At 37.3% G+C, this 15,096-nt stretch overlaps 1 protein-coding gene across 7 annotated transcripts in view; it reads left to right on the forward strand.

Moving 5' to 3' along the window:
• ESYT2 (extended synaptotagmin 2) overlaps positions 1-15,096 on the forward strand; it is a 151,545-nt gene that overhangs the window by 105,432 nt on the left and 31,017 nt on the right. For 5 of the 7 annotated variants that reach the window (XM_038388305.2, XM_038388307.2, XM_038388306.2 and 2 more), the window contains 6 exons: positions 3,556-3,676; positions 4,511-4,687; positions 5,427-5,509; positions 7,334-7,382; positions 8,190-8,279; positions 11,720-11,815. In XM_038388305.2, coding sequence (XP_038244233.1) covers positions 3,556-3,676; positions 4,511-4,687; positions 5,427-5,509; positions 7,334-7,382; positions 8,190-8,279; positions 11,720-11,815 — 616 coding nt within the window. Of the gene's footprint in view, positions 1-3,555; positions 3,677-4,510; positions 4,688-5,426; positions 5,510-7,333; positions 7,383-8,189; positions 8,280-11,719; positions 11,816-14,846; positions 14,949-15,096 lie in introns of all 7 variants that reach the window. The other 2 variants (XM_038388302.2, XM_038388303.2) reach the window with 1 other exon arrangement.

Here is a 15,096-nt window from a genome sequence, read left to right on the forward strand (position 1 = left end):
ACCATGAAAGGTTTTCCTCCTTTCCCCCCCCCGCTGTTGGTGATGGCTTATCTTAAGTGATCACTCTCCTTACAGTGTGTATGATAAACCCATTGTTTCATGTTCTCTGTGTATGTGTATATAAATCTCTCCTCTGTTTTTTCCACCAAATGCATCCGATGAAGTGAGCTGTAGCTCACGAAAGCTTATGCTCTAATAAATTTGTTAGTCTCTAAGGTGCCACAAGTACTCCTTTTCTTTTTGCGAATACAGACTAACACGGCTGCTACTCTGAAACCTGTGTTTAAATAAGTGTTTATTCATGTGTTAAAAATGTTGATTTACTGCCTAAAAACATTTTAAACTTTCAGCTAACTCAAAACTGGTTTAGTCAGTTTTAAACAAAAAACAAACAAACAAACAAAAATCAAAGCAAAGACAATAATATGTAAAGGAGTTTAAATATCCAGGAACTGCAGTGCCTATGCAACCCCCACACCTCTCGGGTGTGGTGCTGTGTCCCATCTAGTGGCACTGAGACTGCTTAGAGATTAAACAGTCTTAGCTAAGAGTCACGTGGGTTTTAGCTCATGCAGTTAGCTCCAGAGGTCCCAGGTTCTATCCCACCCGCCAAGAAGTGTCATCAGTGTTACACCTAGGTGCTGTTTTCTCTCTTCTGATAAAATAAAACTTTCTGATAGTACAACTTGCATTTGGATTTGAATGTGTCATCAAAACTCTGTGCAGTTCTGAGGGATATATGTGTAGGAGTAGGTGTGTTTTGTGCTAGTCAAGGCAAGGACAATGTAAGATAGTGGTGACCAAGCTGACCACTATAGTATGTGTGCATCCAGAGAGTGCTGTTTTATTACAGCAAGGTGCATATTTTTGTAGAGACCCAAATTGGGGCACAAAATATATCTTGTGGTTAGGGCTTTGTCAACACTTGAGAGTAGCCCCAGTTCAGCAATTGGTGGGGTCTAGGCTGTACTCTTCTTGTGCTGACAAGGGGAACCAAGAATTCACCTATTAGTTCAATCAGTGCAAACGCTGGCTTGCCCTTGTCGACACTTAGCAGTCAGCACTTGTTCCGCTATACCAATTGCTGAATCAGGGTTACACCTGAGTGCAGAAAAGAGCTTAAACAAATTGTCCATGTTGTATGTCCTGTTGTGAGTAGTCCAGAACATTTGCTGCTGTTTATTATCCTAAGTCCTGTCTACACTGAAATTTCAAAATAGCACCTTTAAAATGTGTGGCTTCACTGGCAAAATCAAATCCGCAGTTCACCACTGGCACAGCTGAACCAGCTGTAACAATAATTGAAGCTGTTATTTAGAGAGGGCTCAGATATGTTTCACTATGTTATCTAACTGTGGTTACAAACTCCTAAACCTCCCTACAATGCTGCTACCACTCACACTGTACCAGTAGTGAAATACATGTCCAATTTTTACAACTGTAGACAGTACAACCAGACAGTGTTGTTTCTCTAGAAATGTGCTAATGTTTCAGAGCTCAGTTTAGACCCTATCTTAATATTTTTCTTATTGGCGTTGCTCAGGAGAAATAAGATTTTGTTAATGATTCCTAACGAGTATGATTTTAGTGTCCTCCTCTTCATAGTGTGACACCAATTCTCTGTTCGCTGCAGGCTATACTTCACTCTCACCGCACACATTTTTTCTTTGTGCATTTTGTTTTTAATTTAAACGCTCCTAATTTCTTTGAATGCATTCAACACAGCCTAGCTTTCCAAAGCAGAGCTGAATGATTAAAATAATTATGTTTAAAAACTAAAACGCATAAGGGTGAACATCTGTTTCATCAATATATAATGGAGGTAACAGACGTTATGCTTTATTCAGTAGCCTTTTTTTCTGGATGATGATGGTGAGAGGCCCTACTGGGTCAGACCAAAGGTCCATCTAGCTCAGTATCCTGTCTTCCGACAGTGGCCAGTGCCAGGTGCCCCAGAGGGAATGAACAGAACAGGTAATCATCAAGTGATCCATCCCCAGTTGCTCATTCCCAGCTTCTGGCAAACAGAGGCTAGGGACACCATTGATGGACTTATCCTCCATGAATTTATCTGGTTCTTTTTTGAACCCTGTTATGGTCTTGGTCTTTACAACATCCTCTGGCAAGGAGTTCTACAGGTTGTCTGTGCATTGTGTGAAGAAATACTTCCTTTTATTTGTTTTAAACCAGCTGCTTATTAATTTCATTTGGTGACCCCTAGTTCTTGTGTTATGAGAAGTAGTAAACAACACTTCCTTATCTACTTTCTCTATAGCAGTCATGATTTTATAGACCTCAATCATATCTCCCCTTAGCCATCTCTTTTCCAAGCTGAAAAGTCCGTCTTATTTATCTCTCCTCATAAGGAAGCCGTTTCATACCCCTGGATTAATTACACTTGTTGAGGGAAAAGCAGAATGTACAGCAAGATAATTTTAGGCCTTTCCATTATTTTACATCTGCTGTTTCCACCTGGTGGCCATTTGGGGTGAACATGCTGGGTGGCTTAAAATTAAGGCTACAATTTAGTAATGGGTATTTTAAGTAAAAGTCATCGACAGGTCATGGGCAATAAACAAAAATTCACGGCTAAGACCTGTCCATGACTTATATTAAAAATACCTGTGATTAAATCGAGGGGGGCGGGGTGGGGGGACGGGACCACTTCTAGGGACGGGGAGGTGCCCAGGGCGAGCAGTACCAGTAACTGGTCCACAGCTGGTCTGACCAGTTGCCTGGGGACCGCTGCCGGAGCCAATGGACCGCAGCTGCTTCCGCCGGCTGCCCCCCAGGGTCTACAGCCAGGAGCCATGGACTGCGGCTGTGCCACCTGCCCCAGGACCGCTGCCGGGGGCCACTGGAGCTGCGGCTGGTGTGGCTGTCCCCAGGGTTCATCTGAGTAGCTGGTCCCAGAGTCAGCTGCTTGGGTAGCCCTGGGGTCCGCCACACTGGCCCCTGCAGAAGTCACGGAGATCATGGAAAGTCATGGAATCCATGACTTCTACAACCTCTGTGACAGACATGAAGCCCTACTTAAAATCCAAATAAATTAGAGGGGGAAAAATCTATATAATTTCCACAGAAGAAAATGTGCCCTGTAGCCAAAAAAATTGGCATATACACATGCAGCTTAATTGGTGAACAATATAAAGGGCAAAATGTTGATTGTTGCAAAGTTTCTGTACAGTGCTATGCAATAAAGAGGAAAAACCACACCTCTCTGTCCTTATCTCCTCTGCACAGAATACGCAGATGTTATTTCTATGCTGTAAGATGTAAAGCCCACTCCCTTCTCACTGAGGATTTTGCCCATATACATGAAAACTTCAGTAATGACTAAAAACCTATTGGCTTAAAGTAGTCTTACTACAGCATTTTTGCTTATTGTCCTGTAGTATGTTAGTACTTTAAGGATAATTCTAGATCTGCTAAGAACTTCTATTATGAAGAGGATTGCAAGATATCATGCTCAAGAACTACAGTACGTTAATGTCTCATGAATATGTCCTTAAGATCTTTTATCGTATTAATTAATTGATATTTTTTATCCAACAGTGGTTTATCGGATACCATAATATTGGATATAATATCCAACTACTTGGTGCTTCCAAATCGAATCACAGTTCCTCTTGTGAGTGAAGTACAGATTGCCCAATTGCGGTTCCCTATACCAAAGGTAAGCACTTTTTGTAGTATAAAGTAAATTGGTATTAATATATCAATTACGTATAGTATTGATGTTTTTCAAAATATACGTGTGTGTGTGTGTGTGTGTGTGTGTGTGTGTGTGTGTGTACAACATTACAAATTACTCTGAATGCAGCCATATTGTTTATATTGACGTTCCATTTATTAGTAATTTATAAAGTGTTTATAAATGATAGCTGTAAGTGTGACCCCAAATCCATTACCTTCTGCATTGGCAGAACCTTTTCCTCCACTAACCAAAGAGTATGGTTAGAGGCTTAGACCAAAGCCCCAGATGAGTATTTTTATTTAAAAAATTAAAATTAACTATTTAATTTTAGATGATAGCATTTGTGGACAGGTGTGGTGCTACAGGGACGCTCTGCCTTAATTTTCACCAATAGGTTGTCACTAAGTTTAGCACAGTTTTAATTAATCAAACAGCCACTCCGCCTCCAGCCCCCTCCCTCCCTCGCTGCCTTCTGAGGGTTCTCCTTAAAAAGGCCCATCACAGATAGATTTGGTCACCTCTTCCCCTTAAACGAGCCAAAAACTCTGTGACACCTGTGTTTACAAAAAGTGCCATTACTATTTTAATTACCTTGTCTCTGAAGACCTCAACTGAAGAAAGTCAGATATTGTAGATTAAAGTTATTACAATAAAAATGTTTGGAAATACAAACTAGTAGTATTCAACATTAAATACAAATATAGTCTCAAAATAGTGATGGAATGTTTTTAAAGGATTTACAGAAACTGCTTTTGAGAATATTAATGATATATATTTTTAGATCACTAAGTAAACACTTTTTCATTTTCTCAGGGTGTTCTAAGGATACACTTTATTGAAGCTCAGGATCTGGAAGGGAAAGATACTTACCTAAAGGGAATGGTCAAGGGAAAGTCAGACCCTTATGGAATCATTCGTGTTGGCAACCAAATCTTCCAAAGCAAGGTCATCAAAGAAAATCTCAATCCAAAGTGGAATGAAGTGTATGAGGTACAATCTGCCAGAGTTTGCGTTGCACAATTTAAAATAGTTTTCCAATATGAGTCACTTTGTTCTAGTCGGTGGAAAATATTAGGGAGATTTCACAGATAAACTTCTGAATGTGTCTCCTGCTAAAATCCCATTTATTGGTACATAAAGGTCTATTGATTTACGGTGTAGCTTTCTTTAGTCTGGGATTAATCCCAATATTTCTGAAGACAAATTCTAGGCATGCTATCAAAACATTAACATACGTAGTATGAATGTCAGAGTGGGCTAGATCCATCCCATTCTTTTAAGGGAAGATCTGTCATTAAATTTTGCCGTCATCACACACAAATCATGAGCTTTTTATCACATTTAACAGAAAAAACAGAATATTAAATCAAATCACAGTGCAGTAGCATACATATTTCCACCTACAGGAACATGCATATACAGTTAATTAAAATAAGTGAGTTTTTCTAAAGTCGGAAAGTGCTGTGTTAAGTCTAAAACTTCATCCTAGTCTGTTAATTCTAGATAATGCTACTAATACATTATAATGCATCTAGTTTTCAGCATTTGGATGCTAAAATAACTTTAAAATAGTTGACTCGGTCCCCAAATTCAGATTAAATATTTATTATTTATGTATTATTATTGCTTTGTGTGGTGATAAATGCACAGTGGTTCATAATGTTTCACTATAGTAATAATGACTAGGTAATCTCATCCGTCTATTTGCTAATAACTACTATACTCCTAGGCCTTAGTGTATGAAAATCCCGGACAGGAGCTGGAGATCGAGCTCTTTGATGAAGATCCAGACAAAGATGACTTTCTGGGAAGGTAACTACAACAGGAATATCTATTGTTAAATACGGCCAAAGAAATGAAATGTTCTGAAGTACTCAATTGGAATTTCTTGCATATATTGAGGTTTGCTGTAAAATAAAATTTAAAAATAACATATCTTTTTAAAAAATTGTAAATAAGCAAATAGAAGAATTCCCTAATTCCCTGGATATGTATTCTGGAATCCTAAACATATATGTGACTATTGAGTACCATTCTGTAGATAAAATTGATCTCTATTTGCATATGAAAACACTTTAAAAGAAGTGAATTAATTCTTAAGCAATCTAACATTTTGTACAAGTTTATTCATAGATATTAAGGTCAGAAGGGACCATTCTGATCATCTAGTCTGACCTCCTGCACAACGCAGGCCACAGAATCTCACCCACCCACTCCTGCGAAAAACCTCTCACTTATGTCTGAACTATAGAAGTCCTCAAATCATGGTTTAAAGACTTCAAGGAGCAGAGAATCCTCCAGCAAGTGACCCGTGCCCCATGCTACAAAGGAAGGCGAAAAACCTCCAGGGACTCTTCCAATCTGCCCTGGAGGAAAATTCCTTCCCGACCCCAAATATGGCGATCAGCTAAACCCTGAGCATATGGGCAAGATTCACCAGCCAGATACCCAGGAAAGAATTCTCTGTGGTAACTCAGATCCCACCCCATCTAACATCCCATCACAGGCCATTGGGCCTATTTCCCATGAATATTTAAAGATCAATTGATTGCCAAAATCATGTTTTCAGAATATTCTTTCTAAAAATGTCTAACTCTGGACTGAAAAAATTAAATGCTTGATGGAAATAGATATTGCAAAGTCAAAGTGTGTGTGTGTGTGTGTGTGTGTGTGTGTGTGTATATATAAATATTTCCTTGCAGATAAAGTAAAGATAGCTTCAAACAACCGAATAACTGCACTTTTTTTCGTTGTAAGCAGAGTTTGAAAAGAAACCTTGACACTTTACTTGTCCAAGAACTAACCCTGATAGACTGTGTGAAAAATACCTGAACTGCCACATCTTCCCCAACAAAATGCTTATACACTGCACCTCCCTACCAAAAAAACATTTTTGTCCCACAATCGATTCCATCCCTCCTTCTTCAAATAATTTGCCATCTTACTTCTTACAAGGCTTCTGTACTGCCTCTGCTGGTCTCTTCAGTGTACATGAATTCCTTGCCCTACCCTCTCTCCTTCTAGTTCCTTCTCTACAACTGGGCCAACACTCCTTACTTTCCCCTAGCACTTTTAAAGAAGCAGCAGCTCAAAGGCTATTCTGCTCACTTTCCCCACACCATATTATAAAAAGAGCAGCAGCTCAGTCATGCTGTTCCCTTGTCATCCCCTTTGAGCTTGTTCCAGCCACTTGGCTCCCTGACTTCCCTTTGCCATGTTAAAGGAGTAGCAATGCTTGGCCATTCTGCTACTTTTCTCCCAGCTCCTCTCTTGAGAAGGAACCTGCTGCACACAGGTGCTGACTTTCATTTTTCTTGGTGGGTGCTCCACACCTGCTCTGCTCCAAGACCCACCCCCACCTCCATTGCGCCCCTTCCCCCAAGGCCCACCCTCACTCTGCCTCTTCCTGCCCCCGCTCCTCCCCTTCCCCCAAGTGCCTCCCACCCACTGCCAAACAGCTGATTGGCTGGTGGGTGCTGAGCACCCACTATTTTTTTCTATGAGTGCTCCAGCTCTAGAGCACCCACAGAATCGGCACCTATACTGCTGCAAAATTATACTTGCCAGGATAAATGGGTTTTTCAAGTCCTATGCCAGGCTTTGTGATTCCCCTCTAAAGTGTTTTTGTTCTTCTAGTCTAATGATAGATCTAACTGAAGTTGAGAAGGAACGCCTCCTAGATGAGGTAAGTCTATCACTGTTTGATAGGAAAACTCTTGCTGTGTACTTACTTGTTTGCCCTTTTTTTCCCCCCACGGCAATCAGTCTTGCAGTCCTTACACATGAGTGAACTCTAGTGGCATGTCCCATGGTCTTGCCTCATGGATTATAGTTGTTAAAGACTTCATTGGAATTAGTCAAAGGAGTGAGAGATTTGGATCAGTGAAGGTTGCAGGAAGAGGGCCTTCACCTTTTATCACATCATGCCTAGGGTTGCCAGCATATGCAAGCAGGGATTAAGCATCAGAAGGATTGACATGTTTTTTGTGATTTGGTCTTTGTAAAAAGCAAAAGCTCAGTAGAATAGTTTCTTTTGCCTAGATGAAGTACTATTAGACCTGTCAAACTAATTAAAGTAACACCTGTTACACAGTTTTGATCATGGAGTAGAATTTTGTGCCATACAGCAGTCTTATGGATTTACTGTAACATTATATTGTATTTGTAATTCCCAGACACCTTTTAAATTTTTTTTTTAAGAATTATCCCAATGATTTACAGCATTTGGTGCTGCAAGAAATTGGGACTGCATGACTGGCCAATTTATGTTATGGAGCTGACCAGTTGTGTTATATCGTAGTCATTCATGTAATGGAGCACATAACATCTCTGAATCCTTTCACCTTTCAGACTCTGCAGATTAGAGCTCTTCTTGATTTATTTTAGTTTACAATTAAAAAGAAGTCAATTAGCCAATTGTAATGATAGCTGTTCATGAAATGGTGAACTCTTAGCTATTTATTATCATTTGCTTAATTTGCTTTGTTTGCAGTGGTTCACTCTGGATGAGGTCTCCAAAGGAAAATTGCACTTAAAACTGGAATGGCTCACATTGATGCCAACGGCTGAGAATCTTGACAAGGTATTAAAGTCAGAAGCAAGTTCCTTTATCCTAATCTCACTGCCTTTTCTTTATTTGTTAAAATTTTAAATGAGCCAGTCCTCTAAATATAATAAGATTGGGGAAACGTGTAGTGTTACTCCTGCAGATACAGCTTTAGAACCTTTCAGACCAGTCAGATTTGTCTGTGACCCAAGCTGCATCTGTGACATTGTAACAGAATTACTAAAGATCATGGGACAATGGTTAAAGGAAAACTATGGCTTTGTGAGATTTAGTGGTCTTGTAGCACCAGGCAACTAATTTACTTCTTTATGGATTTATTTTTACATAGTAATTATACTATTTTTTGTGAATTAAAAATATTTTGAAGCTTTGTGGAAATATGAGATCATTTTTAAATATACATTGCTAGTTAGAAACTTCTCACTGATGGAATTCAGTTTTAAAAGAGCTACCCATAGTAACAGCTACAGAGATCCTAATAATCCTTAAAGGCTGAACATTCATCTTTTTTTAAAGAGCATATCTTTAAAAACAGTTATAAAGATTGCACCAATATCCCTGCATATAGTATGTAAAGACATTTATGGATTTTGAGTGCTCAGTAACCTGATATATTAGACACAATGCAAATTCGTAACAGATACAGTAAATATGTTTGTTGGTGTTCAGTTCCTAAATTTATGTAGCATATGGGCATAGCTTGGTTAATAATGAGACTAGCTTGAAGGCAAAGTCTCCAGATGTGTTGTATATCCTGCACTGTTTCATGTAACCATCTGTGGTTGCACTGGAAAACTTTAATAAATTTTCATATACACTTAGAGTTAACAAGTCACTTTTTATTTGTTTTTCTATTTTTACCTATGTAATTATTAAAGAAACACTAACACTCTGTTCAGGCGAATAAACTGATATTACTAAAATACTTAAAAAATGATGAAGATTGACTTGTATGTAACTTTTTTTAATCTACCATTCAACACCAGAAAAGAGCCAGAACTTTGTGACATGCTAAAAATAAATTAAATTAAATTAAATTTTAAAAAAAGTTTGAGCAAAGACTACTTTCTAGAATGAATTACAATCAATATTATTGAAAGCTATTCACAAACTCCTGCCAAATTTGGCATTGATGCTGGTGCACAGAGAAAAATAAAAAGATCTGTTATTACTACATCAGAAAGAAAGGGGGGAAATGGTACATCTTCATCTAGAGAAGGAGAAAATCACTGGGGAAATACATTATTTCTAGCTCCAAACAGCGTAAAAAAATCTTAAAACTGACAGTCTCTTATCAGGAGGCAGTGTGGACTGGAGTTGTAGAGATGCAAGACTGCTGTAGATTAAGCTGAGTTTTGTTGGGATCATTTTACTACAGTATGTTATCATTTATTAGCATGGTTGCAAAGAATTGAATTAATTGATTCTCACCACAACCTTGTGGTTAAATCATGATTAGCTAGTAAACAACTTGTCTTGGTCTCTGCTGACTGCAAAGTAAAGATGACCATCATGCTCATTAACTTGAATCTTCAACATCATGTTCAAATCTTTTTTGTTTATGGAAGACCAGCCTGTTGGCAGAGCTGTTAGCTGTTATCTACCTTTTGCTCTGTAGACAAGCTTTCTTATGACTGACTGGCTTTCACCATTCCTGCCATCTTTTTACTTCCATGTTTGTTTATTAATTTAATCCAGGGTAAAATATTCAAAGGTGCCTCAGTTTCACTAACTTTCAATGGGAAATGGGTGTCTAAATGTGTTTTTATATTATCTGTAGAGCCTATTGCCATGGCAGCAAGGCACATTGAATACAAAAAGGTTTAAAATACAATAACCAACCTTCATACAGCCATTATGTGCAGTGCCAAATGTTAATCCCCAGAAAACCATGATAATTATAAAACTACATAAGGAACAAAAGCTAAAACAATACCAAATTGTCAACCAAATGCTAAACAAAATTAATCTTAATAAACTATACCCTTCTACTTACCAAATTCTGGTGGACCTCCAAAAGGAGGAAAAAATAAAAGGTAGTGCTCTCTACTGAGAATTCTCTGCTAATGTCCTTAGTGTTTATGCTTGAAACTGACAGTGAGAGCTGATTAGTTGATCTCAAATCAGGTTTAGAATCGGGATCATTTTAGGCTTAGAATTTATCCCAAAAAAGTTAAGAAAAGAATTCGGGATCTATAGAAAATCTTTAGAGAAGACAGGTTTATTTATCTAAAAATAGCATTCTTTGAAGATAGTATTTTGTCTGGATCAACACATATCAACTTTCCTCTGTTAAGGGAGGAATTGCTCTTCTATTTAGGAGGTTAATGGACTAGGTTGATAACAGACAGTTAAGTAGTTAATGTGACAAGGTGGGTGAGATAATATCTTTTATTGGACCAAGTTCTGTTGGTGAAAGAGACAAGCTTTTGAGCTACACAGAGCTCATCTTCTGCGAGGCTCAAAAGCTTGTCTCTTTCACCAATAGAAGTTGGTCTAAAAAGATATTACCTCACCCACCTTTTCTCTCTAATATCCTGGAACCAACATGGCTACAACATTGCAAACAAGTAGTTAATGTGGCATTTGTACCGAATGATTACTTAACAATGAACAATAGGTGGTTTAGACTCAAGGCTAAAGTCTTTACTAATGAAGCTATAAATTTATCTCCATTGTCACATGACAGATGCCCCATGCCCCATGAGTTGGGAATCCACAAAAATTCTGTTTTTCAGGATCCTTAATACGAAGTGTCTTGTGTTTACTGTAAAAGAGGCACGATCATGGGAATACTGCCAATACATTTCACTCAGGCCAATGCTAGGAAATTAGTTTGGTATAACTACATGAAATCCATTCAATTTAGCTTTTGAGTGTTCAACAACATACTAAAAGAACTACCTGCCAAAATGTAAAATTACGTCCCAAGGTAACAGCGGGAACTTGTGCATCTTCTGATGTGGAAGTAAGAAACAAATGAGTTCCTAACTCCTGTCGGTGGAGACAGTTTCACTATCAGTGTATTGCTTATATAGAGTATTAATAAATAGGATACATTTAGCAAAAATTGCTGGCTATTTGTTTTATTTAATTGCATTTAATTAGGAGCTATATTAGACACCAGAGAAAATGTATGGGAAAAGCAGTGCTTGAAGTTCATAAGTAATGTGTGCAATACTATAAAATCATCTGAAGACCTTCAAGAAGATGGAACTCGTATTTAATCTTACACTTGATGTAATTTGTTTTATAAATTAGCTATATTGTTTATTACAACTTTTATCACTATATACATTTTTATTTGATTTGCTAATTATGAATATTCTTATTATTTATAAGCAAGTGTTTTGATGTATTTGTGCATAAGAAAAAAAATAATCAGGGATTGATCTAACATTGTATTACTATTTGCATGTATAGAAACATGCTTAGTATATATTCTTTAATTTTAGGTGCTGTCAAGCATTAAAGCTGATAAAAACCAAGCCAATGATGGGCTTTCTTCTGCATTGCTTATTCTGTATTTGGATTCAGCAAGAAATCTACCAGTAAGTCATATTGTAGTAGCCCATGCCTTGGATGGCTGTTACTTCCTTCTAGCACTTCTTGCTTAATAGTATGCCGCACTGCTTCACTAACCCACTTGCCATGTTTTCCACTCTTGCTCATGTTTTCATGAGTACAATGTAATTGTCCATGTCTCTCAGAAATTAGTACAATGTAGTTAACTGTACTTCATAAAGTCTGCTGTTTAATCAAGGTAATTTTTAAAAGAATGCTCCTTTGATGGATTTGGCATAATATTTTATTATGTAATATTTTTCTAAAAAAAATAGTACAGACCAGCCTATAAAAGTGAAGTGGGCAGCTCCCATTACCTTGATTTAAAGCCGACTTATATGTGTTTGGGCTTAGGAGCTGTTCCATAGTGAAGAATAAATTTGTGAGCACTAGTTTCAATTATACTTGCCCATATAAAGGTGCCCAAGAGTAGGAAGGGCTGGTTATTTTGTAGTTGGCCACAGATTACTGAAGTGGTTTTCATACTTACAAATGATAACAGGAACAGAATGAACAATATCTTAAGTTGGGGTGTGAAGGATACCATTGGGTTTTCCCTGCAGTTGAGCTGGTAACTATGATGTTGGCTAAAACATTAACCCCATAAGGTTTTCAAACCAAGAAAAGAAACTATGATAAAGGTGTGAAAATTTATACAAGTAATACTTTTTTTAATTAGTGTCACTTAAAATATGGTTTAAATGGAAAGATGGAAAGTATAACTGTAAACATGCTGAACAAGTCGTCCCCATTCCTGTCTTCCTCAAACATCATTATTTCACAAGTCATTTCATATATACTCTAGCATAGGTTGTATTTTTTTTTTATAAAGTAACAATTGGTTGGAAATTGTGTTGATAGTTAGTATAAACTATAAAGGGAAACTTCATGTGTAGATTTGCATCCTGAGGCTACCTTGTTACTTCATTAGAAATGAATGGGGCATAAATCCACATAGAATTTACCCCTGCTACTCAACAGGAAGTCTCTGGAATCTGTCTATATAGTTTAATTTTATTATATAGTACTCCAGCACTTAGGAAAGTATTTGTCTACCATCTACTTTTGTCTTTGAGAAATAGCACCCTACTGTCTATTGTGGATTATTATTCAACTACTGGATTTTACTCAAATTAAAGTCAAGTTTTAAGTGCGTGAATGTATAGAAAATATTGTAAAACACAACAAAATCTGTTACTTCTTTATTTCCCCTTTCCTTAAAGCTCTGCTTCTCCATACTAGTTCAGCTTCCCCAGCCAGGCACTTGTTGGGGAATCTGCCTGAACTCTGACTCTGACTTCTTTATATTCCTGCTTCCTATAAACATCCAATAACTTCATCCAATTTAATCTTATTTCCCTCAAAAAGATCAGATAGAATTTGATAGGTTAGAATTTGAGTCTTTAAAAAAAATTGTCTCAGAATAAATTTGAGATTTGCCTGCTCTTTGAGACAATATTTTTAGCTCAGTGTGTAGGAGTTTGTAGCATTCATCTTTATATGGTAGTAAAACCTCAAGGCATAATCTGATAGGCAACACTGATTCCTCAGTACTAGAATAATGTGAATTTTTGTATCAAGTACAAACATGATTGCCTTCTCTTTAGTTAACTCCATTAACGAGGAAAATAGGCCCTGGCTGATACTGTCTATATACTGCCTGGCCAGAGCTTATGACTGCCATTTCTGCATTGCAGTTTGAGGATTGCTATCCACTCAGGAAAAAGACCTGAGTGTTGCTGCCAACAGTTCAGCGATAACCTCAGCTTGTTCTGCAGTGTTGCCAAAAAAGCAAACAAAATTTTAGGATCATAAGGAGTGGAATAGAAAATAGAATTGAAAATATTAAAAATGCCATTATATAAATCAATGGTACGCTCTCCTTTACAGTGCTATGTTCAGTCCTGGATACCCTATCGCAAAAATGATACAACAAAAATTGAAAAAATTCACAGATGGGTGAAAAATATTATTAATGATATGGAAAGACTTCCATTAAAGAGAGACTGAAAAGATTGTTATAGATGCCAAATTAGTCTGCTATAATAATCTTGAAAGTTCTAGCAGGAATATTTCTTATATGGGGAAGAGGAAAAGAACAAGAGTGTCTTTCTACTCTGGAATTGTCCAAAGGTGGCAAATTGTCTTCTATGTGTCCACCCTAATTCTGATATGAAATAATATTTACAAGGCAAAACATGAAAGGCGTCCGACTCTTCTCAATGTGCAAATATTTATCAATGGAATAATTTTGTGTAATCGTTAGTTGGAAACTGAATCTCTTCAGCATTGACAGCTATTAATGATGCAGAACAAGGAAAGTTTACTTATACCATCTTTGATCAGTAGTACATTTCAGATCTAAGGCATTGGTGTGAGACCCACATGTTTTTATAGGTAATCCCAGTCAGAGGCATTTAGTTTTAGTCAGAAGGCTTTCCATTAACAATATTTTTTTCAATCCCTAGCCATAGCTGTCTCTATAAAGAAATGTCGCTTTTGCATTCAAAAATGGCTTGTTAATGGTATTGCCTTCCCATTGTGAATTACAAAGCATTGCATTTGAGGAAAAAGATCTTAAACTTTTCAGACTCCACAAAGACTGATGTTAGATGTGTTCTATCTTACACTGGAAATGGCATAGAAGAGGGCTTGTCACTCTTCACGTACTTGTCATGTTAAAACATAAATGTGGAATATCCAGGGTAAGCCAGGAGAATGTTTGAAGATCACTGAGGTATCCTCTCATGGTTACTGTACTGTACAAGTACAATGTACTGATATAGTTTAAATACACAAATAACTTTGAAAAACACCTGCCTTGCAGTGCTAAAGAAGTGGGATTACTTGATGAAAAAAATATATGATGGGAAACATTTACTTATATGTTACATCTTGCAGTTACTCTGGAATCTTTTGACTGTTTTCCTTAACTTTCCTATATAGTAAAGCTGCTTGTGCATTCATTCTGCCATAATCCCATCACTCTCTTTCTCCTTCCATTTCCATCTTCCTAAGAGTATCTACGAGGGAAACTTTGGGTGTGGATACTTAAAGGAAAGGAGAGCATCGGGACTAGTCTTTTGTGAAAACACTACCTCACTCTATAGAGCACTATTTGTGAGTTCTCTGGTGTTATATATATGTTTACTTTATTTACTTGCCAGAGTGTGGATTAGTTCTACTAAAGCCACTTACTCTATAGTGGAATGACAGAGCATGCAATTTGTTTTGCTGCATGGTTTCAACCAGTGTGCGTTTGTTTTTG

This window comes from Dermochelys coriacea, chromosome 2 (genome assembly GCF_009764565.3).
Source record: "Dermochelys coriacea isolate rDerCor1 chromosome 2, rDerCor1.pri.v4, whole genome shotgun sequence".
NCBI lineage: Eukaryota > Metazoa > Chordata > Testudines > Dermochelyidae > Dermochelys > Dermochelys coriacea.